General features: G+C 36.9%; 1 protein-coding gene across 4 annotated transcripts in view; it reads right to left on the bottom strand.

Annotated features, from left to right (window-relative positions):
- Positions 1–1,416: 1,416 nt before the first annotated feature.
- Positions 1,417–25,666, bottom strand: part of ANOS1 (anosmin 1) — a 143,284-nt gene continuing 119,034 nt past the window's right edge. For all 4 annotated transcript variants that reach the window (XM_065073718.1, XM_065073727.1, XM_065073742.1 and 1 more), the window contains 5 exons: positions 13,221–13,315; positions 10,912–11,083; positions 9,448–9,668; positions 6,631–6,772; positions 1,417–5,960 (listed from right to left, as the gene is read on the bottom strand). In XM_065073718.1, the coding sequence (XP_064929790.1) occupies positions 5,902–5,960; positions 6,631–6,772; positions 9,448–9,668; positions 10,912–11,083; positions 13,221–13,315 (689 nt within the window). In that variant the 3' untranslated portion in view covers positions 1,417–5,901. The remainder of the gene's footprint in view (positions 5,961–6,630; positions 6,773–9,447; positions 9,669–10,911; positions 11,084–13,220; positions 13,316–25,666) is intronic.

Below are 25,666 nucleotides of genomic sequence, written 5' to 3'. Positions count from 1 at the left end.
ATTAAGTAACATGAATAATAGATCAGCATCACAGGTGAGGAACTGGGTACAACACGCATTCACAAATTCTTTAGTTTCTGTGTTACACGGCACCCTCAGGAAACACTTATAGCAAAGAATGTGTTAAAGACTAATCTATGCTTCTACCAGCACCTTCAGTAGGAGCAGGGAGGCTACTAAGCTCCTTCCAAAGGAGGACAGAGCAGCTCGCTTCTGCTGAGCGACATCCTTTCCAACCTGCAGGAGTCTTGTGTGTTTGCTGTTTCAAACCCTATGGTCTCAGTGCTCTCCCCAGGGACTCCTCTACTCTCCCAGGTGCTACATGGCCAGGGCTTTCGCTCAAGGCCTCCACCAAGGAGGCTGGCAGATGTCCAGACAATGACAATGCAACACCTGCAATCAGAAAACACAAGTATAGAGCTTTCGTTCTATCTTTTTTTCTTTTTTGTTTTTTTTTTTTTTCCTTTTTAACCGTAAAAGACCTTTCATTTTATTACATTTTTAAAATGGAATCTTTTGAGTGCATTCCAATTTCAGATGAACAAAAGCCAAGTGGTACAGAAGCACAAGCCACAAACCCCCAAACCAAAACATTCAATAGCAAATTTGCTTAATTTCCTATGACTCATATCATCCAGTCATTGTCTCTTTTTATTCAATGCTGAATAAAACATTTATTTGAAGTTATGGAAGGAAAAAAATTAATGGATGTTTTCAACTACATCGTGTAGAAACTTCAACTATTTATTATGAAAACTTGCCTATCCACAGTGGTATATCATCCTTGTCTGGATTTACTGAACCATAATGGCAAATACCATTGAAACAGTCTAACTTCTAGAGAAATTTAACTACATGGGCTTTTCTAAATATTATCCATTTATATTAAACGAAAACCAAAACCAAAAATGTAAGTAGCTATTCTAATGAGAAAGTAAAACCATCAAATTTTGGAGTTTATCTTCAAGTTAACAAAATCTAAATGTTTATTAGGTAAATCAAGAGTAAGTCAAAGGCGCATCCCTAAACTAAAGATATCGCATCTGAGAATGATAGCACATCTATGACAGATAGTTACATTTATTAACACTATATAATTTAAGTTATGGGATATAGCACTTTAAGATAGAAAACACTCCAAATTTGGTGTACACATAGATTTCACTATGATTTTCAATCATGAAAATCTTGACTTGCAGGACTGGGTCACTCACAGAGATCCAGCGACATGTTAACTTTTTCAAGTTAGCATTACAAAGGGTGAATAAATCTTCACTGTGAACAATTCCACACAATGAAATGTAGATGTTGCAAAGCTACTCGGCGTGACACTACTTTTTTTTAAGATGACTCTATGTCTTCAGCTTAAGAAAAACAAAACTATAAATTCTGCATTGAGGAAAGAATGTATCAAGATTTTGATGTAGGATAGTTTATTACCGAAACAGTATTTACAAATTCTAAACATGAAAAGAATGAGTAAAAGAAATCAGACTATATTTACATTTACATTTTTTTACAAATTATTTTTTACAAGAAGTGTATTTTTTTTCTCTAAATAACAGGACAGACACATAAGACCAATCTTTTTGTATTACATACATAAATAAATATTGACTTTAAATGAGTGTTATAGGAACATAATTTCTACAGCCAATTTGGGTAACAGAGAATCAGTTCTGATACCTCTACTACAATATAATTAAGTAAAAAGGAAAATTTTACATATAGAGCTCTGATAATTACGTTGCAAATTGTACCTTACGAATATATTCAGCAGAGGTAATACAGTCGTTACATTTCATGCCCACAACTGAACAATGAGTTTTGGCATGCAAAACCTTATATAGTCATCAACATCTGCAGATATTCATTTACATTTTTTAAATAAAGGGTTTTCTTCATTATTTTAAACTACATGCAACAGCTTATTAGCATCATATTCCTGGTTACAATGCACAAGTTTGCATAACAATATTTTTAGTAATTGATGTTCACAGGTACTGCTCAAAAAGGGTAGGAATATACTTGGCACATAGTATAAGAAAATGAATTAATAAATAAGTCAATATCACAACTACATTTACATATACACAAGACAAAAATTAAAAAATATATGGTGTTGTACACAGAATTTAGAACTGTCTGCGTCCCACACTTTATCCTATAAGGCCCTGATTTGAGATAGCATTCAGGCAAATTTTGACATCCATGCTTTATTTGAGATATCACTGAAGCTCATTCTTAACTGCACAGGTTTATTCCATCCCACTGACTTTGTGCATATGGAAGTTTCCTCTTCTGCGCACCTTCCTGAATCAGGGCCTGCTTATCTGAAACTCTGCCTGCCTCCAGCTGGGAGCATGGAGATGAAAGTATTGTGGAATAAATTGACTCACTGTCAAGGTTTCTATACAGTTCTGCTAACAGCAACAGCACATTCCCCTTCGCATTAGCAATAAGCATTCCTTTGACCTTGTGTGACCATGCAAAACATTAATGCCAGTGTTAGAACTTCCACACCACGTCCTCAGCTCCTTCTGAAGCCACTACCTCTATGTCTATGTGCTATGTTATTAACGAATACTCAAGATGATACAGCACAAGCTCTATCTTATTTGAATTTCTCCTGCTTTATAAACAACTCAAAAATGGTCAAAAAAAATTTAACAAGAACGAACCATTTTCTTCTTAAACAAAAATCACCAATGAACAATGACAAAAAAATCACTTCACAAAGCAGTTAGCAAAAAAAATGGCATAATCTTATAATTGTCCTGTAAGAGATAAACAAAAAGCATCCTGAAGTCAACTGATAAATCCATCAGAATCGTACATAGCAAATCATACATTAGTGTAAAGGTGCAGATTATCTAAAAACATCCCAATATCTATATTAAATCTGTATTACACAAGATCATTAGAGAAAATAAATCTTTAACTAGTGAATTGAGTAGTGAATTACAACTCTATTGCTGCATTAAATGTTTAACGTGACGTAGGCAAGTAAATTAGGACAATACCCTGTACAAGTCAGCAAACAAGGCTTTATGAATTAGGCACTAACAACTTCAAATCTGTACTACTAAATTCAAAGAGTAATCAGGAAATCACCCATAGCTGGGAATTTAACATCCATGCATGAGCTTTATTAAACTTGTATGTTTAGTCTTTGATTTGGAGGGTGACTTGAAAGGTGGGTTGACAAGCTGATTCGTAGGAAGGAAAAATAATTTACATCTCAGTGGACCCCGTATAATACACTTGTTCACTACAATTCTACTTTAAAATCTTATTTTTTGATTGCCAGAATCTACTTGAAAAGGGAAAAGCCCTCCATGCTTTTCAAAAGTACATTGCTAATTTTAAAAGTTGGATGCTTCAAAGAGACTTCTATCAGTAACCAGTAACTATTTTGATTGATTTCAGCAACCAGTTCTAAGGGTATGATCACTCAGGGCTGCTAACTTCCAGTTTATCTATCTCCAAGACAGCTTTGGCATCACTGTAATAAAGACCGGCATCCATGTTCTATGCTTTACCATGTCATTATGAATGAAACATAATTTCATTAACATTAATCAAGTCACTACTGATTTGCTCCAGCATAACTAGAATAGACTGTGATTGAAAGGTTTGGACAGAATTTTTCAGAGCAGCCTGAGGTAATTACTTTCTCTGATCCCACTGACTCCTACTCTCAGAAACAGCAGAGAGATCGCTTCTATAGTCTCACCTATGCCCTGTTCAATCTAAATGTTGAAGTAGTGCTGCACACTGGTTCAATTCAAATTTTGGGTTTTTTGTAAAGACTTGTACACACAAAACATTTCCGTCCTGACAAAAATCTCTGAGACTCTGGCCTTCTGCCAAACTGAAAAGAAACCTTTATATTAAAGATTTTACGAAGAAGAGTTCATCTGTTTATTTGCCCATGTATTCTGGAAAAGGGGAGATGACAGAATGTTAGAGGAAGGAATTAAAAGCACCATAGCCTTCAATATTTTTTAAAACTGCGGTTAAAGGCCCAAACCATGTAACAATAGAAACTTTCTGGAAAAGTTCTTGGTCACTGAGTGCATATCAAAAAAGACAACAATCAAAGTAGAAACAGAATGGAAAAAAGAGCCCTTTAATAGCAAAGGCAGAAATGCAGGGAAATTAACTCAGTTTCCTTCACCCGCTGTGGTATCAACCCATGTGAAACAAAAAGCTATAAACTTCAAAACAGACAAACTATATTGTAATATTTTGTGAATGCTCTACTCTGATAAACGTAACTCTGATCCTCAGTTTCAGGTTTGTCTTTTTTGTCTTCATATTTGCTTTTCCACAAAACAGGCTGTCATCAAGAGAAGGAAATATCACTAATGTCTGAGCTCCTCTCACTGAATATCCCAGGCAAATATCAAGTACAGGTGAGTCTGTAGCATCTGCTGGTAGAAAAAGTGGCCACCTTGTCAAGTTGGACTCTCGAGGTAACAACCACATCCTGAGGTAACAACCTCATGATGTGATGGTTCAGGGAGCAACGGAAACGGTGCCAAAAAACTTCAGGAGCACTTCGAATATTCTGAACATTAGAAGCTGATTATGAGTATTTGTAGGGGTGCTTATTGTCAGATACTTTCTACAATCCTCATAATAAATTCAAGCAGTTTCTGTTTACTATCAAAGGATGTCTCTTTGTGTAGCAAATTATTGTAGACAGTTTATATTGCGCAATAAAGCAATATGAATTCCCGTATGGTTAAAAAAGGGCAACCTCTGTCTAAATTTTAAAAATGCATTCAAATAAATTATAAGCCAATGTTTTCCAGATGCCAGAATATTGTCACATCGTTCTTTCTGTAAGCAAAATAGCATGGAGCCAATACATCCATCCTTCTGTTCAAACGATCCACAGGGAAAAGAGATATGTGCACCAAGAGCCTAAGCCAAAAAGTAGCTCTACAGCTACTTGAATAATAAATGTGCCTCAGAATTGGATTTTCTAAAATGTTCATGTTAACTATCACATTTTTAACTAGAAAATCAGTGCTTCAAGGTATTAGTATACCTTGAAATATTATACTCCAAAAAATTATAAGTGGGGTTTTAAAATTAATTCTTCCAGGCCCTATAAATTAATTGTATTAATTTCCATAGATTTTCAACAATTCAATTAATTGTCTGTTGTTTCTTCACAATGGTACATCTAGCCCGTATATTTTTAAGCTATTAACTACGCTAATAGATGACATACATGCTAAAACATCACCATTTCAGAATGGATGGTTGATACAAATGTATCAGCATTCTCCTTTGCGGTGATACTGCAATTATTAAATACTGACTATTTTATAATTTATGCTACTGGTATTTATTTACTTATGTCTTTATTTCAGACATATGGATATCTTCTTTAATAGCAAAATACACTAGGGTTTAAACTGGTGACAGGCAGAGCTTTAAGTAAAATAGATCATTTAAACTTGCTGATGAAAACATGGCCTACAGTGTTCAAAAGTATGTATATATCTCAGGACAACCTTGCAAATATTAACATTGAAGTCACTAAGAGAAAAAGCTGTATACACTGCACCTTTTCAATCTACTTTAAACACAGAAATGCAAAAACATTATAATGAGCACACTTCTGATCTTCTCACAGGTGTGGAGTTGGGTGTGATCTTCAGTTTGTCGAATAATGGTGGTATCGAAATCATACTTACTGTATCGTGGTCTTGGTGCAAATACAATTTGTCATGGCTAAACTATGGAGGCGTAGGTACAGATCATACCAGATGGTAACCTCCACTGCAAAACTATGTTCATTGCTCCTACAGATGTGCCTTTTTCTAGCCTCCAATTGGGAGCTCAGTTTTTCTCTCAGTTATTTGTATAATCACTGGAAACAGTCTAATATTTCTCTGGGGGTGGCTTGTAGTGATGTGGATGATGTTGCTTCAGATGAGATCCTAAACAAAGAAGAGGAATATATGCACATATCAAAAGCTGAACATGTAACACCATTATTTATTCCTACTAAAAAGTCTTCATGAGGTCATCAGCTTGTAAGTGAACAGCCTGTGCTGACAACTATGTGCATGTTCGGTCCAGACAACTTTAGTGACAAAAGGATTCGAGCAGATGAATTTTGGACTAATTCATTATATTTCTGGTTGAGCATTGCAACACTATGCCATACTTTTCAGAAACATACGAAATGCTTGACATGGTCATCAAGAAGTCTGAGCTGCTTTAGAAATATGATCAGGCTTTAGCCATGCTGGACTGAACACACTCAGAAAAATCTAATCTTGAAAGCTGAGCAATCCCAGGATGAGGTAATACGTGGAGAACAGACCATCTTTGAATCTCAGATGCTACAGACGTAAGCCAAAGAGCTGTGGTGGAATGAGTGGCAAATGTCAGACCACAGAAACTGAGTGAGATAAAGACTGCATTTGCTTCCATCATTGCTGACGGTTAGTTATAGGGGGAAAAAACCCAATATTTTCAAGCATCTTCAATTCATGGAACGCTACTGGAAACAATAAAGACTCTAAAGCTCAAGCTAACTGTTTACATGTGGAGGACTTAACTCCTGCAACATGTAACCGTAAGTCAAAACAGCATACTACTTACTGTGGGGTGAAAATGGAGGAAGGTCGGGTGTTCTGAATGATTTTATCGTGGCTGGTCCTTCCCCACCAGTCGTCAGCACTTGAACTTCCAAGCGGTAAAGCATTGATGGCCTCAGATTTGGCACGGTGAGTACATAATGATCCTAAAAATAAATAAACCGTGTTAATTCTCAGAAGATCTAAAAATAAAACATAGCTGATCTACCCACACGAAGCGGTGGTTTAAACAAGTTCTGTCACTCTCAGCATCCACAAATTATTTCTTCAGAATTTTGTTAAAAACATTTAATGTGTATCAGTTTGTTTAGAGGGTTAGTTTTGATTTTTTTATTGGCCACTGTCTTTGAGCATACATTTTCACCATGATATGGTTTCATGTGTAAAAGGTCCAAGTTGTTCCTTAGTGTTCTTGAAAATGGATGATGTGCTCACCACTAAAAAAATAATAAAATTTCAACTTCTTAGTCACTCTTTTTAACAAATGTTCATTATATAACTTGTTTTTATTTTGGACCTGTTGTGAATTCCACTAATTGGTAAATTAATTCAGGGCAATTTGCAGGTCTGGCCCCCTGCTGCAGCTAGTGAAAAGAAGTGTGGGTACACAAATTTTGGCATATTTGTCCCAATTACACCATGAGAATCTGCCCTTCTGTTCTTAATCCCATTTTTGGCACGATGGCCTCAATTTTCACTGACCTTGCGTAGTCACTTACGCCTATGTAAAATAACTATGGAGTAAGTTTATAAATGCTTCCAAATGGCAATATATCTGACTAAAGATGGAGGAGCATTAAGGAATCAAAAGCCCCAATTCACCTTATTTCAAGTTGAAAAGGACCAGTCCTGGGAAGGGCACAGCAGGGCAGTGTGGGCACAGTTTGCTCCTGTGACCTGACAGGCTGGGCCAGCCAGGAATTTATTTGCAGGGCAATTGCGCTGGCTGGCACTGCACCCAGCGCCATGGGGGGGAACCTAAGTGGGCTGTGGGGATAACTGATAATTTGCTGTTACTGCCAGAGCTGACAGTAAATGGGAAAAGAGAGAGAAAAGGTGGGGGGAAATGTGTAATTTTACTGCCAAATTAGCACATATTCGAGATGAGGGTGCTGTTAATAGACATTGCTGGTAGGAGCCAGAGAGGAGTGAGTACACATCGCACTCATACGTTCACTCTGCCCATTCATGTGCTCCTACAGCAGTTGGGACCTCGGGGTTTCACACCCCATCGTATAAATATTGAATTTTTATCAGAGGCTACCAACGAGAATGAGTTAATGATCACCATCATAAAATACCCTACATTCTGGTGGTTTCTGAGAGGTAGGAGATACTGTTTCAGCTCAAATCAAAATTTTCTTGCCACAAATAGACGGAGAAACATATACAGAAACAGACAATTAAATAAAAGGAATCTCCAGGCTCTACGGTAGTGAAAAAAGAAGGAAAACAAAGATAAAAAATTAAAGCATAACACAATGAAAAGGAGTGTTTTAATTTTTTTTTTTTTTTCAGACCTAACTGGACCAAAAGCTTAAAAGAAGGAATAGAAATTCTGAACAAAACATATGCCTGTTCCTAAAAAAGAAATGAAAATTGAAAGGAAAAGTAACACCTCATGGTCTGTAACTTTGCTTATCATTGTGCTAAGGTGGCTGTTTGCAGCCACAGGTCTGTGCCTGTGTAACAACTTCAGGTAATCTTGTAACATGACTTGCTGAAGAGACCAAGGCTGAATCCACACTGTGTTTCTGCTCCAGACTCTGGGTCAAGCTTTGAGTGAACTGGCGCAGATCACATCAAGTCTGTATTAAGCTGTAACTAAACAGCTTCGCACACTGCATAGTAGCTTGCCCCATAGTTTCAGAGCATCCATGGTCAACTTTGTTGCCCTCCCCCAGAATAACAGGCTTGGAAATACGAGTGCCCTGGGCTTATGCCAATCTGTTAGGAATTAAGATAGAATGTCGAAAACCTTGCTTTGGATTTATGGAAAACGCATTCAATGTAAGATACATGCCACACAATATTTTACACATTCTTTGATGAAACGAATGTTGAGAAAAGATTTTCAGCCAACTCTGCTCTAGACACAGTCTCCTTGATTGACTTCCCTGAAGTGAATGGCAATACTCCCAGTTGTTAGCTGACTTTGGATCATGGCCAGCTGCTTAAGCCTTTTTATTGACTTTGGTGGATCTGGCAAGAGAGTCTGAATGAAGTGCTCTTCACTTGCCTCTGCCAGAGGACACACTGAAATACCAAAAGCTATCTTAAAGCAAAATGTTTGAAGATTTCAAATTGTTAATTCTCACACTTTCAATAAACAGTGAAGTCTAGTTCTCCTTTAAATTACTTATCTGTCAGAAAACCTTGGGCACTGGCAAAGCATGAAGTGATTGTTATTCTTCTTAAAGCAATGAGCAACTCAAAGGAAGAGAAAATTCTCTTAAATCCATCAACTTGGACACAAAATATTAGCAAAGCTATAGTAACCACCAAAACGAAGAAAACAAAAAGAAAATAAAAACTATCTATTGTCACACAGATGATCTTTTCCTTCCTTCAGGCACTTCTCAGACTGTGGTTGCTAATCTGACGATCGTGAACATTAAAATGTTTAATGTGTCATCAGGAAGAGTAGCTGTGCTCTGTTTCTCCAGCAAGCAGGAAAAATTAAGCACTTTCTCCTCCAACTTGCCTGCAGAGCCAGAGAATGCTATGTGTGACATCTGCATCATCACTAAACATTAAAAATAGGCCACATACGCACAGAATTATGAAGCTGCTAGTAAAAAAAAAGTACCAAACAACTTACTGCTGGCAGTATCTGCGACTGTGAAATGATGCTGTTGGGTAAGCTGTTCTGCCGGCTCTCTGTGGTTACTTCTGCCCAAGTGACCTGAAACCCTGTCATGGGCTGGTGAAGGTCTGCCTTAGATATCTTCCAGGAAAAATGACCAGTGATGTTACCTTCCTGGACAATGAAAGACGCAGAGAGATTCTCGGGTTTGGCCAACACTTTGGGTAGAACTGGCACTACAAATTCGGAAAGCAAAAAGAGAAACTAAACTTCAAGAGATAACGTTCAATAACGTTCATTTAGTTCCACAAATCAAGGTCAGACAGAGCTCTCTTTCTGGTGTTACCCAGGATCCTGCCAGCTTTCTGCCACCACATTTGCAGTGTTAGCCAAAGCCTACCTTTGATATATTCCAAGAGAATTTTGTGCCAAATTTAAACTTCAAATAAAATCCTGTCAGCTGTAGGTGACAGAAAGTAAAGACTATGGCACGTAAAGGCATAAGTGTCTCATTCACTGGCAACCATTCTGCTGGTGCTCTGTGTCTCATAACACCTGAGCTCCGCTTTTCAACTTTGGGACCACAAGAAAACCCACAGGAGAGCACAGAACCCCATGATGCAGGTAAAAGGTAAAATTCATGGTCTAAAACTGTAGTGCAAGTTAACAGGGACCCTCCAATTAGGGGAAACACGACTGAGTTGCCGTTTCCCAGGAATATGGCTGTAATACTGGGAACTGCCAGGAGGGGCAGTCAGGAAGTGGCAATGGTGGCCAGCAGGACTCTGAGGTGACCCACAAAGCACAGGAGTACCCTTGGGGACAGTAGGGACTCAAAGTGAAAGGGCCACTCTCTAGCTGAAGAGAGAGATTTCCAGACACGGCTGTGCAAAGCCATGGCTGACCTCACCTAGTGCTGACAGCAGCCCTGTTCCAAGTAGGCGGCTGGCCTAGCTGACCCCAGAGGTCCTCACCAGCCAGTATCTCCAACATTCTGCAATCTCCTATAAGCCTCCAGCTATACCTACCATCAGGGCAACACTAAAAGGTATAAGAGTGCCTTTACTTGGGAGCAGAATTAACCTAAAAAAAAATCAAACTGAAAATGCAACTTTCACCAGTACCAGAACAGTCAGAAGATGGGTCATGCCAGTGCAATTATGTTTACGGTTATCATCTGTCATTGTAACGAATATAACTGGCAAACTGCTCCTCTTTACAAAAATAACTGCGTAATAACAAATGTCATCATATGTTTATAAACAGTCCACTGAAATGATTACCTAATTGACAGAACAGTAATGTGGTATCCAAAATCTACACTGCTCTGTATTTTAGCAGATTTTTCACATAAGCATTAGTCATATTTTTATTTGTTTGGAATCTTTCATTTCCCATTCTAGAATTGCTATTAAAGACCATTTTGGTGACTATAAATGCATTTGATCTATTTGGCTGTTTCTCCAGATCACGCCTTACCTCCTTCAGCAGGACAGTTAATGTGCTTGTGGCTTTTTTCTTTAAATGCAGAGCAAGGTGGGGTAACAAAGAAAATACTCTCAGCCTTAAAACGGCTTTTAGATTTTGCAGGCAAAACTGTTACTTTGTATTTGCATGAAAATGACAGGTCCTTCAGAATCATGTAGTTTTCCTAGAAAACAAACAAACAAACAGATCTCATGCTGCAAATAAACCTCTAGAAAGAAAAAAAAAAAAAAAAGAAAAAGAAGGTGGGCAGAAGATGAAAAGTTTTCACCAATAAAATATTTTCCTGATATGCTTAACACATGCTGACATGGCTGCTACTCAGAGAACAAAGCAAACGCTGCCTATGTTATGATTATTTTCAGTAGCAAAACACATTGGCATGGTATTTGGATACATCCTTCAATTCTGCAGAGCTCCTTCACCACGCTGCATCAAAGCAACTGGGTCCTAACATTTAGAACAGTCTCTCTGACATGATGGCAATGGGGGCAGCAATGTGAGGATGTAAATGCTAATCGAATTAAATAAATGTAAGAAAGCTGAGTTAAGCTGCTGCAAATGACAGGCTTCATCTACATTTAACTTTTTAAAAGCACATTCAGAGTCCAGCATGGCATTATGGTTCCATTTTTTCTGCTTTATTACATTAACTACTTATACCTTCTTATTAGGAAGAAAAGCTCCACAGATGAACTAAAAAACACAATTATCTGTTTAAAGACAATGACCAGAGAAGAAAACTATACAGATGTAAGTGTCCTGCTAAATTCTTACTGTTGTCTACAGTGCTTTTTGAAAATTACAGCCTGTAAGCTTTTGCACAAATCAGACATGAGATTCATTTTTTCCTCCCTAGGAAAATGTCCAATAATACCTTAATGGCTAAGGTTAAAAGTCTCTCACTGCCTTTATATCTGCACTTCCCTACAGAATCCCTAATTTCCAGTGCTCTTCTGCATAATTCCCTCTTTTTTTCTGATCCCAAACTGGATTAGACTAACCTTCATCTGGAAGACCATTATCGATGGCTGAGAATGGACTTGAGTCTTTGCCTTTCACCTGCTGGGGGAGTGCTCTAAAAGGCTTGACTCCTGCTTAAAACTGTGACAGGAGTACTTTTATTTATTGTGAGAGGGCATAAATACTCAACACTGGAAACGTAAGGCCTTTATCCACCTTGACTTATATCCAGTACCGAACCTTTTGTAGCATCAACCTTCTTCTGTTTGCTTGTAATTATTTTCTTTCTCAAAATAAACGGTTTCCCAAAGTAGATTGGACCAATTACCATAAGATGACTGAGAGGAAATAAATGAATTAATCCCACAATGCGTTTGGGCAGAGCTACAAAGAGTCTTTCCTGACATCTAGTGGAAATAATCTTCTTAAATGTTAACTTTCTCCTGTCTTCAATGTGCATAACTTGAAATACTGGGACTGATCATAAAATTATGTCACAACCATTTTTTTTATTCACCTCTAACATTTGCTTTGTTGACCCTATGAAGCAGTAACTCTTACAAGTTAACAGCCTTCTGTATAATAAATGATGTCTTTTGATTTACTCTACTTTTACATGCCATTTACTCCACTGAATTGATCCAGTAGTATAGGTCAGGGGAAAAAGGAAAGGTGAACTGCAATTTCTTCCATTCTCCCTAAGCCACTAAATCAATTGTGATGCACCAATCACATTACTGTGTTGTTCAAATAACATGTTACAGAAACTGATGACACTAGATTGCCAACAAATTGAGTACGAAGAACTGCCACTACAATTTTATTTGAGCTGACATAGACTTACATAGAGCTTTTCTCCTTCTTTGATATCTGTCCAACTTTCAGTATGTCTGTGTCTAGTATTTTTCACCTATGGTCCTTTCTCATTCTATTGCTCTCCTCAGGGTTGTGAAACCCACCTGCCTGTCTAGAAGAAAACCTAGTTTATTAATGACTATTGCTATTTTTCATTATCTGCAGTGTGCTAGAGTCCTACAGAGCTAATTAGAGGTAAAGATCCCTATTCTATATGCTGTAGAAATGTGTAAGTACATAGCTAAGAAGTTTGTCTGCTCTTGTTTTCTGAATAACACTGACAAAAAAAAATACATGATATGAAGCCCTAAACCACTCCAAATGCTTCATTTTTATCTTTTGCTGAAGAGGAACATAAAAAAGAAACACTCTTACTTATCTGTGAAACATGGTATAAAACATACTATATTATGCTACAGAACCATTCTTTCTCTTGCTGCTTAGAAGCTATTCAGAGTGAAGGAGAAGGCTGAATGGAGACTTACATAAGTCAGCTCAGTTACTTTCCCAAGTCCTTTGGTGTCATTGTGTGCACAGGACTCCAGTAACCAGTGGACTTGGAATTGATTTACGCTGGTATCTAAATGACATAAAAAGAGAGGAAAAGACATACATTATAATTATGCTTTCACCATTGCAACTTTTCTGGTTTCTCTGGATAAAAATAGAAGGAGTTTTAAGTATTGTAGAGCTGGTAGTTCCTCAGTTGTTCCTAAGCACCCTTTGACAGAATGGAGAAAATATTTTACACTCACATAATTTAAAACCCATATCAGATGATGGAGATGACTTTAGAAATAGTGAAGCTGCATTTTCAGATTTGTAAGCATATACTGCTTACATTAAAAAAAATCAAGCATTTAAATTGAGCATTTAGAAAAACCCTCAAGGGTGCTACTTCTAAACATCCTGCAAATGACTTTGTGCCAACTGCCTGTGACTGCTTATGTTGTCAGAGCAATGCAATACTGCTGCCTGGCACTGCCTGAGAAATCTGTGCCTGAAGACATGTGAAAATGACTGCAAATCCCTGAGCTTTCTCCTTTCAGAATATATCATAAGACCTGTTCAGTATTCGTGCAAATAAAATTATAGTCTTGACTCTTAGGAGTAATACAAAAGGCTTGAGTTTGCTCCCACTTAAAGCAATGACAAAACTTGCCGCGGTGTCAATAGTAAAAGCTTTCAACCAACTTCCAGCTGTTCTAGCTTCTTGTCTAATACTGATTGCATTAGGAAGAAAACCAAAGGGCAATACAGAATTAGACAAAAGAAGAAAAACTCATCAGGTAGTGCACATACATCCTGTCATTTTTTGCTGGATTTAGTTCTCTATCTTTATACAGCGGATGCAAAATTACATGTTATTATTAATTAGCTTGGTATGACATAGGCACTAATGCCAAGTGCCTGACTGTGGGTGTCAGGAGGGAAAACAAGTAATTTTGATGCCTTAAGGGCTGATCGGACATTAGACTGCTCTGATCAATTTGGATGTAGAAGGGAAGTATTGTTAACTGAAGAAAAAATAAGTAGTGTCTGAAACTAGCTTGAACAGTATTCTGGTAAAAAGACTGATTAGAAGCTCCTTGAAATAGATTTTTTGCAGCAGCTATCTTCATAACAACATGTATGCTAAATATTTGTGTGATTTCTCTGGACATACTTTTTTTTTTTTCAAAAAAAAAATCTGTAAAGAAATAATTTGCTGCCTTGTGATTGTTCCCTCTCATTTAAAAATAAAGAAATGGATGTGCTTTCACTTCCCTCTTAGTTGCTGGCCTTTCCCACTTGATGAATCAAACACCCAACTTCTTAGGACCTGAAAAGTCTGTGCTGCTGTTTTAATCATGCTATATTAACTATGTACCCTCTGTGCCAATTAACCACAGTGAATCTATTGTTGATTATATATTCTCTGATAATCACAGCTATCTGCATGTAAGGCGGACTGCTCTTTGTAAAGCTACAAATCGGCTATTTTCACTTATAATAACTTTCATTTGCAATACATAAATAAATCACTCTCTCCTTGGTAGAAATTGTCCAAGCCAATTAAGCCTTGTTATTATCCAGCCATCAGGCACTGGATAAAACACGTACCTCAGGCAGGTCACTGAATATCTCTACATAGGCAACCAGGGAAAGATAAACCCCAAGCATCAAGAGCTTATAGGAGCTCAGCATTCAGACCTATCAGTGTGCACCTTTCCTAAGCCTCTGTTCAGAAATGTAATTAAACAGGTTGTGACCCAAGATATTTGGTATTTCCAGCTCGTGGCACAGTAGAATTCTGTCTGGACTTTAATGCAGCTCCACCTCTGTTCCTTATGTGAGCTTCTGCTCTCAGGTAGCTCTTTTCTCCTTTTCTGCTTCTCTCCTGCATTATCCAACTCTTAGTGACCCATTTGTAAACAGCTGTGGTTTCTAATAACCTCCCTATTTGAGCTAGAAAAACAGAAAGAGGTTAAAAAAATGTTATTTCACTTTCTATCAACTTGGCCTGTAAATGTAGGATGAAGGTTTTTAATAAAAATAATTTCATTTTTTTTATTTAAACAAAATGAGCAAATGAATCTTATATTTGATGGTGCTCACATCTGGTATTCTGTTAGCAGCCTATATCAAGAAGACTGGATTTTCTTGCTTTTCAGTGAATATGTAAAGTTATTTCATAAACATTTTTGCATTCATATATACAAGCACATCACCTGTCACAAACTGGAATGCATCAGGACAGCAACAGCTCAGTTTATCCAAAAGTTTTAATTAGAACGGGCCTTTTCAACTTCTCTAAACTTTCATTTTCAAGACTAAAACTTTCTCAATTCTCATCTCCACATTTGTGATCACTGTTAATCTAAAAGATTTGAACATAAGCATGTTAACTGCTTTTTGTTAAAAAGAAGAATGTAAAAACAATTGACAACAATAAAATTCATTTTCTCCTTTTAACAAATCTATTCTGTCAGGGTCTAAAAACCTGAGTAATTTGGGTTGCAAATCTCAAATATAATAGGGAAGTAGCTCCAACTTGAGACTGAAACTTTTACAAAAATAGGGAAAGATGAAACGTTTTATGATTAAATAAAGCCAGAAGCATGAAAAACTCAGTGTTTGTGCATGCATGAAGTATGCAGATTAAATAGCAAGACTGGCTTAGAAAATATATTTAACTTTTTTAAAAGAAAAGGACACAAGATATATGTGACAATCTAGAAAGTCACATGAAAGGCTTGAAAAAAAATGATGAAAATGTCCCATACCAATGTCAGCCCCTACCACCAAAGCTAATGGTTCTGAATTAAGCTCAGCTGAAGTTAATACTTTGTAACCCACAGCCACATGTATTTCTGGAAAGTCATTCATCTAATGGGACTGATTTTGGCCAGTTTTATCAGAAAGCTCAGCTATCCTTTCTAGAACAGGTACAAAACACTGAAAAAAAACTGCCAGACTCAGTCAGTCTGGTTCCTGGATATTTCAGATGTCACATTATAAAGAATTTTTTTGTATATATTCAATCTCCATCTTAATAGCTTGGAGTTTTCTTGATTCTGTACTTCGAATTATAACTCTTTATAAAGCTTTAAACTTTATTGTTCTCATGTTTAGAATGTATACCATTTAACACTAAAAAGACTGATGCTTGCACAAACAGTAAGCATTCATCCTTCCCAGAACTCAAAATATTTGCATAGAAACACTGAACTTGAAGGAGATGCCAAGCACTAGCACTCAATTGAGCAGCTCTAAGCTTGTGAAATTAGTCAACATAATAATCATTTAAGTAAACTCCTTAAAGGACTGTTACAGCAGACAGCTTATTCAAACAATTACTTTTATTCCCAAGCTTATTTAAAAAGAAAAAAAAAAAAAAAGCAAAAAAAAGCAAAGCAGAAAAAAGTACTTAATTACTTAAAAAATCCCTGTAAAGTAACTGTCATGGATACAACCTTCAGGTGCTCAAGCTAAAGATTTCTTGATGTTTCAGACAGTTGCAGAAAAACAATCCTCCCAAATAAACTAAAACCTAATGGTAATTATTTTGGTTATGAATTTTAGAGTAAATTTTCTGAAGTATAAAATGAGTTCCTAGTCTTAAGAAAACATTCCTATTACAGACATCACATGAGCATGTTCTTAAAATTCCATATATGCTTAGCTGTTTTACTGGACAAGGCTATGCAAGGGTATGTTGGACGAAATCTTAAAGCTCTAACTAGAAATATATTGATCAGGGCATGCTCTAAAGCCTGTTGAAAAGATTTCTGTTTTGATTCCCTCCGTCCAATGTTTCACCCAAAAAAGCCTTTAATTCCATATGAGTATCTCCACAAAGATATCTCTCTATCTGTTGTGTTTATGAAGATGTTCTTTGCCAGATTTATCTTCTTTCTCCCCCTCCCCAACCTAAACTCTTTAGTTCCATTTTAATTAAAATAAGTAAATATATTTCAGATTTTTTAAGGGGGAAATGCACATTCGTTCTGTAGCTTTAAGCTGTAAAAGCAGCTCAGAATCCCATTAATGCCAATGTCAAATATATCTGCTTGCCACTTCAAAAAGTTCAGGTTCATATGCACAATTGAAGCATCTTAGATTGAATAGTTTTGTTTAAAATACTGCAACATATTTGAAGTCATGGCTGCATGACGGTTAATAGGAATACCCTAGGCCCACATTCTACATTTGCTAAATCTCATAATCTCCCCACAGAATTTGAAACTCAAGACCCATTCAGAAAAATCACCCAGTACAAAGCCAGGTAACTGTGCAACTTTTCATAGCTGGAGTTTCTGATTTAAATAGTTCTTCAGTTTATTGAAAATAAACTAATAAGCTAAATAAAAAAGTAATATCTTTTCCTTACCTTTGCCAACTTTTTCCACATTTCTGTTCTGCTGTACATTTCCATTACTACCAGCCGTGTGAATAATTTAATCTAATGTGGTTTCTTTTTTTCTACCATGTAACTGCAGACAGCATCTTTCTTTCCTTCAAATACTTTTTTCTGCTTTATATCACATTTATTGTTGCAAAAGGGTGCCAACTTGACAACCACGAGGAAATGAAGTCTGCTTTGTAGCTAGAAAACTGGCACAGCATGGTCAGGAACAGCAGTGAAGTTTGTTCACACAACCCAATGCTAACAAACGACAACATCCTACTATTACTACATGAGACCAGGTAAACAGATTTAAGATGTATGTATTTCTTTGCATTCCTATGATCCACAGCACATAAATTACAGCAGACTGTTCTGAGTAATGAGTCTAGTTCTCTCCCTGGTTTGCTGAAGGTCTTCAGGCAAAGCACTTCATGTCTCCTTATCTCTGTCCCCCCTCTGTTGAGCGGTGATAATGGTCCACCCTGTAAAAATATTTCAGCTCTATAGTCCTATATTATTGTTTGATGGATGGTTGTTGGATGATAGATGTCTACAATTCGGTATAAAAATGCCGATTAATGCTGGCTGCGACAAAACTGTTATGCAGGCAACCATATTACAAGAACTCATTAGGAAGAAAAATCAGATGGTATTTGCTGGAAAACAAGATTTCAGAGCAGACTTGTTCAACAAAAGCAGCTCAAATTAAGGTTTAATTACAATAAAAATGGTTGCATCAAAACAGTCAATAACATCAAGCTGATTTCTGTATCATGACAGGATTTGAAGTAATTAACAAGCAGCATCTGATAGATTTTTCTATCAGAATAAAATGTGGTAAAAAAGTAAAGATTATGAAATAAGACATATTTATATGAAAATCTTTACCTGGCAGTACAATAGTATCAATTTAATATAAATAACAAGCATATGTCAAATGAGTATGTGAATGGTATTCTGTAATTTTTGCCAAGTTGCCTCAGCAAACTGATTCACTCCAAAATAGATACATCTAATTAATATGCTAGCTGTATGTCAAAAGGTGTTATCAAAGTTTGGAAGATAATTAGCCATACGTAAACCTGTTGTCCTCATTCAACCTAACCTTTCTTCAAACAGAATGCCATAAGGAGACTGTGAAGCTATTCAGTAAGAAAATTACTGAAACTATTTTTTCTGCATGTAGCTACGCCTTTGAAATAATTATATATTGTTAACCTGATATTTCATACAGCAAAATGCAATAATTATTTGTGATTGGCCACATGGTTTTTGTTTTTCTTCTCATATTGCAAGGTTGATCTTACAAGCTTCTGAGCACTCTGGCCGTGATTCAACAATGTACTTAAACATACAAACAGTCATGTTGACTTCTATAGTTAAGAGTGGCTAGTGCATCAGGCCAGAAATTTTAGTACTTACAAAGATCAAGACACTAATGACCATATAAACTATAGTTAAAAGATGGTCTTGAATATGTCTTTGATTGTCTTACACTAATAGGAAGAAGGAAATATAGCAAAATTAAGTAATTTCCTTTCTGGATCATGTGTCTCGCAGCATTACTGCTCTAAAAACAGGCTATAGAAAGGGGTAAAGATTTTATATTTAATATCACAGCACAGAGCAGAATCAGCTCAGGGCACATGAAGGTCATGTCTCAGTATCTACAAGCTTCATTAATTGTTTCTACAGCCAAGTTATAGTATGATTTTGGGGAGCTCTGTATAAATTGCGCATCAAACAGCACAGTATCCAGGACAAAAATGATTTTTCTCATAGCCATGCTATGGTGAATGTAACAGTAACTATGGTAAATGGTGAAATGTATGATTATATGATGTCTTGCATGAAGAAAAATATCCTACTGTTTCATAAGTGCCCGAAGATGTGTACAAGTCAAAGGCTTCCTGTAATGTTCCTGCCCTATCTTCTCCCAGTATGCAGCTCCTGATTCACCTTTACTGCTGCAGATCTAATGCAACACAGCGCTGCTTCCAACCCACTGTTCTGACAGGATGAGCTGCAGTGTTTGCTCTGCAGCATAACCTGCCTGTGTTTCCACACCAAGAACTATTATGCAAATAGTTGAGATACAATATAATGAAGTGTTTTCTGCTCTCTCATGATTGTGCTCATCTGTTTATCAGGCCACAGTTATTCTCCATGTCAACAGAGAGTTCTATGATACTCGTGTTTCCATAAACACATTTTCTGCTAAAACTCGGTTGCTGGAGAGGTCGTGAAAAAAATGCAGGGAAGGCTTAAATATGGGCAAAATCCAAGTGAATAAATGAAGCAGTGTTATTTACTACTAGTTGCTTCAGTTTTGAAGACACAATTAATATGAAGTGATCTGCATGTCATTTGTTGTATTGTAATATCAGCATGACTGAAGTACAGTTTGGGAAGGAATACTTCAGTGTACTGAAGAGATACAAAACTTTATCTCAGTCAGTACTTGATCATAACATCTATTTATTCACCTATTGGTTCACATGCCATTCCATGCCTCTCTGAATCATGGCATTTCTTGCCAATGTGATAGGACAAGAAATGATAGAATGACAAGTGTTATTTTACTCATGGTGGTTGAGCAAATGCAAAATGAGTTATCAGCCTTAGGATACAAAGGTAAACACAATTTATCCTCAATTAATGATGAAATGCTGCACCAATGAGCTAATGCATTGTGAGCCTCTCTGCACTCCTCTTTTCTCCGCAACGACTATGTTGTCAGTGTGTTCTGTCTCAGGCATTTTAGGTAGGTTCTCTTAAAAAAATGACATTAAACCAGCTCTGGCTCTTTAGCTGCCTGTGCACTGATTCACCCAGTGGTATAAGAAAAAAGCAAGAAGAAAAAACCCCAAAAATATTTGGTTATGAAACTGATGGTATTAATGACACATCCGAGAAAATTAACTTTTAATAATCACCTATTCAAGTAGTATGATTAAAATAAACACTGAAAGCCTCAGTTGACATTTAAACTTAATTCAATAAACCCTTCCTAACAAGGCAAACTATACTGTTTCCTGCTCTTAGATGCAATATAAGCAGTTATTGTTTAAATCACAAAGATTTTGTTTCTCACATCATGCCATTTAAAACAAACTTTCTTTCTATAGAACACATTCTTTGTATAATGCAATGACAAGCCTTTCCAAAAATTATATTAACAATTACTGTGTAATTTAAAGACAGGCCTGTGTCACATTATTCGTGTCCATATCTAGATCTAGGAAGCCTCAAAGTTTCAAGATGTTTATGTTGAGGGATTTAAGTCTGGGATCATCTCTAAGACAGATTACCTCTACCCTCACTCCTTTTCCCACACGCAACATCCTATACAAAGTGAGTTCAACAGTACATCATTCTGGTTTTCTGTTACGTGGAAATCTGTCTCTTGTAGGATCCAATTCTCACAATAGCTGCTTGTAGCCTGAATAGAAGCTTCCTACATTACTCCCTCATAGCCAGATTTTCAAAGGAATCTAAGCATCCCAAAACCTGAATTCCATGAAAAATGAACAAACAAACAAGTCCAAGGCTCACTATGGTTATACATCTATTGAAACTGTCACTAGGTATTGTATCATTAGCCCTCTGTGTAACTTTAATAAGTCTGGACATTAATTTAGGTGGGGAGGCTACATTGAGGGTAGGTAATCTGAGAGTCCCTCCCAGTTCCACAGTCAAGGTACAGACCCAACTTACCCCTAACTCCACACGGGGAATGAAGCAGAGATGCGCTTGCTCCCTTCTGTCTCATACCCTAGGCAAAAGCCATACAGGTGGGTTTGCACACATGGCCAATGCTCCACCAAGTTCAAAGCTGGACTTTCATGGCATGCATCCTGGCATGCCATATCATGATGTTGTTTTGCTGAACTGTTACTCATAAAGTTAATGGCATGAATATGCAGTTTCTAAATCTGCAGTTTAAGACTACTGAGTCTACGGGAAAAAGAACAGAGTAAAACCAGGTTAAATATCTACAAAATCATGTGCATAAAGACAGGGTGAAGAGAGCTTCACTCTCTTCTGCATCTCCAATGTAAGACTAAGTATCCAAATGAAGCTGGAACAAGTGGCTTCAAAGAAAATTAAAATACGTGGTTTTTCATAGAACAAGCATTTAAATCTCTGGAACACCATAACCCGGGGTATTTCAGACGCCCTAAATTTATGTGACCCTGATGGGACACTGGGTATTATGGTGGAAGAGAAATGTATCATAAGTGAATAAATATAATAAAATCACATTGGGCTCAGGAAATCACATGACTTACAAGTTGTCTGAAGTTGGGACAATAATCTGCACAAGCTACATGCTTGCTCTCTTCTTATGTACCTTTGGATTTTGTTTTAGCCACGGACAAGAACAGAAAACCTGTTTGGATGGACCCTTGGTCTAGACTACTATGGAAATTTTTATATTAGGTTAATGGTCATAGGAGTAAAAGCGACCGATGTTTAAGAAGTCATAATTCATCAACTGCATACATGTGACATCTTTAAATTCACATTATAATTTCAGTGTCAGATAGCCTTTTTTAGTGTCTTTCCTGCCAACTCTAGCTACTTATTCAAGGAGTCCAGTTTCCTTCCCTGTCTGTAGTATTTACGCAACTGGTTTTATGGCCACCAAATAAACTAGGCTAATTAAACAATACAGGTTAAAAAGAGGCATCTGGAGGAAAACTGACCCAATTTACAAGAGGCCACTTGTTAGTTTAAACAACCTTCACCATGAGCATGATGACTCTCTGCTGATGGTTTAACCTCCTCTAGATCGTAAGCTAAATATTTTACTTCAGAACTTGGGCAGGCTAAGAGAGCACTCATGAGCTGTTATTGGCCCAGATGTGAAGAAAAGTATCTTGCTAAACTGCAGTACCTCAGTATCTTTTTACTGACAGTTTAAATGGTAGGACTGCTCCAGGTATAGTAGTGTAAGCATTTAAGACAAAGCTTTGATTGAACGTGACCTAGTGATACAGTCTGGGGAAAGGAGAGCACGAATTGAGTGGTAAAAAGCTTCTCATGGTATCCCTCAGTGATTCAGACTGCCTAACAACAGACATTGCCATTAACAATCTTAGAGACATTATATATATGTGCATATATATAAAATTCTGTATTTGTTGTTAATAATTAACTCTATAGGTTGTGGTCATTTTCAAGAATTAACAAATGCAGAAAGCTGTGTCCTGGGTAGACAAATTTTACTAAAGGAACATAAAAATGCTGGGTTTGAAAACATATTTTTTCCCGAAGAATTAAAAATCAGGTTAGAGTCTATTTATTAGCTGCTCAGTTAATTTTTTCAATGTATTAGCTGGCCAGTTAATTTTTTCAATGCCTTGAAGTGAGTTAAGTCTTGATAAATTATTTCCCAAGGAGACATTGAAAGTGCCTCTGCAGGCTGCAGGTACTCATCCCACATAATGATGGTCTATCTTTGGATTGCACTCATGAACTAGGTAATTCGCAATTACATTTCTATTTGATCTTTTAATGTAAGTTCAAAAGAAATCAAGCTCAAATTTGTACTTGGTTATTAAGTTTAAGAATAAAAAGACAACTTATTTTAAATGCATAGATTAAGTCAAATTAAATACATATTCACAATTATTACAGGTGTTCTGGTGTATGATTCAGGTCATACTGAGGGCTTGGGAACAGCATACCCTATGTACATTTTAAAATGAAGCAATAAGTGGATCAGCCATACGAAGTGTAGAACTATTACAGTCTGGCGAATATTCTGGACAAAACCAGTCTCGTACAGCCACAAACTGCCTTCAGCAGACACCAGTGGGTTCCTGCTAAGCAAAATCAGTCTCTGTGTTGTCTGAGCTCTGGGACAACAGTGTGTAACTTCTGATTTGGCTTCTGATATTTAATTTCCTGGCAGACTTTGAATCAGTTCCAATTACATTCCTGGGACTAATCGTTGGACAGAATTGCCCCTAAGTTTCTCATACCAAGAGCTTTAACCACCTACCCTGAAAGGTATGGAGGTTTGGAAACAAGTCAAAGGCAACCAGTGATGTTTTTTTGTTGCCTGTGGAAACATGAAGAAGTGCAGTAAAATGTGCCATTGAAAAGACTCCCCAACATTGTCTCATCTGCAGGGGAGATGCCACAGAGGCTGCTGCTATCGTAAATGTGATTTTAAAACTTTACTATTTGTCCCACTAATCAATTGCAGACTATTTGAGAAGTTGCACACTGTTTGCTCTACCAGACTTCATTATTTGTTGTTGATGTTTTTCATGACTCTCACCAGCAATATTTTAAGTATTGTTAGCACTTCACATTTGGACATAAGCCAAAAGCAAATCAAATAGTCCAAGTCCTGTAGTAAGTTTATAAAGTACAACAAACATAACTGGAGAGGGTCAGAAGCTTTCCTTTTCATGCTCTGTAGGCAGAAAAACAGCAAAGACATTTTTCCTGGAACTACGTTACATTTACGTAAGGCAAAGTTACGGAGGAGTAGGAGCCGCACAGAGGATACTTCTGACAGGATATTCTTTTAACTCTGGAATAATTTCCCACAGCAGTTAAAGCTGACAGCATTACCCGTCTCCCCAGGAAGGATGCTGGGGAAGCCCATAGGATACAGGCAGCTGAGTCAGCTGTAGCACACATGGAAAAGCAAGTTATGCAATGTCTACTGGTGAATTTCTAAAGAGGAGATCTAGTTGAAGATTCCTGTGCTTGGGGCCAGCTTTACTAATTAAATCCCTAAATGCAAATGTACATTATGCATACTCACACAATCAGCTTCTCCTGAGCCAATGTCTCTGCATTCGCATGGAAGTATGAGAGCAATATATTGGTGTACATGTCACTATAATAAACAGTGAGGTCTTGTTGAAAGAACCATCTGGACACAGTGACACCTTCAAGCACAAATATTTTACTGCTTAAATATTGATGATTAGAAAATAGCCAGCTGCTCAAACACTGATCTTTCTAGTGCAACAGTTAGTACTAAACTAAATAATTCCTTAGTGTTAAGCAACTACTGAATTCTTTACAATAACAGCTAGAAATTCCCCTGGTATTGAAGGGTTTCGTCAGCTTCAATGGCTCTAGTTCTGTGAAAAAGGTCCATTGGATAACACAGGGAAAGCTTTCAATTATTTTAAAACTTGCCATATGAAATACCTTATTGCAAACAGAGTCAGCATGTACGGCCACTTCATTTATCTCCCTGAACTAAGTGAAAGTTAATTTTGTTTTCCTAAGACCTGGTTTTAAAAGCACGCATGGTAGTTCTCTGTTTGCTTTGCCTTGCCTTGCATTTTATTCTTCCCTGTAATTTAATTCATTATTCTTGTTTGGTTGATTTATCAGACAATGGAAGATTCTTTGCCTCTCCCTGCCTTTCTGCTTTAGCATTTACCAGAAACACAAAGAAAGAAGCCTGAAGCCAAGTCTTAATGCATTTTAAATATTTGTCTTTTTAAGCAAAACCAAGAGGCAGATATATTGATTTTAAATATCTAGGAGTACTTTAAATGTTTAATTTAAACAGGGGGATATAAATGCACATAGACTTCATTCAAAGAAAAGTGAAGGAAACTAAAGCTTTACCTGTGCAAAGAGACTTACATTGTACTCAAGTAAGAGCCGCTAAGGAAATGGTAGTGAAGGCAGAGCAATGGGTTCAAAAATATTACTGTGTCATGTTGCTTTGAAAAGGAATTATCATACTAAATTACATTCTAATATTTTCATGTATTATAATTATTGCAGTAAGTGATGAGAATTGATGCAATGAGATCATAATTTTTTTTTTCCTTCTGTCTATGGGAAATATCTCATTTTCATACACAAATTTGCAGCAGCTTGAAGGCTGCTCAGCTGAAGTCCCAAAACTCAGCTCTCTAGTTGTCAAATCACTAGGGAACAGAGTAAATATAAAGACCTTTTTATTTTCACACTTTCAGTCTTGATTACCACATGAGATACTAAGGATCTGAATTATCCTAAGTAGCTAATCCTTTTAAGTAGGGGGTTCAG

The sequence above is a fragment of the Columba livia genome, chromosome 1 (assembly GCF_036013475.1).
Source record: "Columba livia isolate bColLiv1 breed racing homer chromosome 1, bColLiv1.pat.W.v2, whole genome shotgun sequence".
Taxonomy (NCBI): domain Eukaryota; kingdom Metazoa; phylum Chordata; class Aves; order Columbiformes; family Columbidae; genus Columba; species Columba livia.
This window is presented reverse-complemented; position numbering and strand designations above follow the sequence as displayed.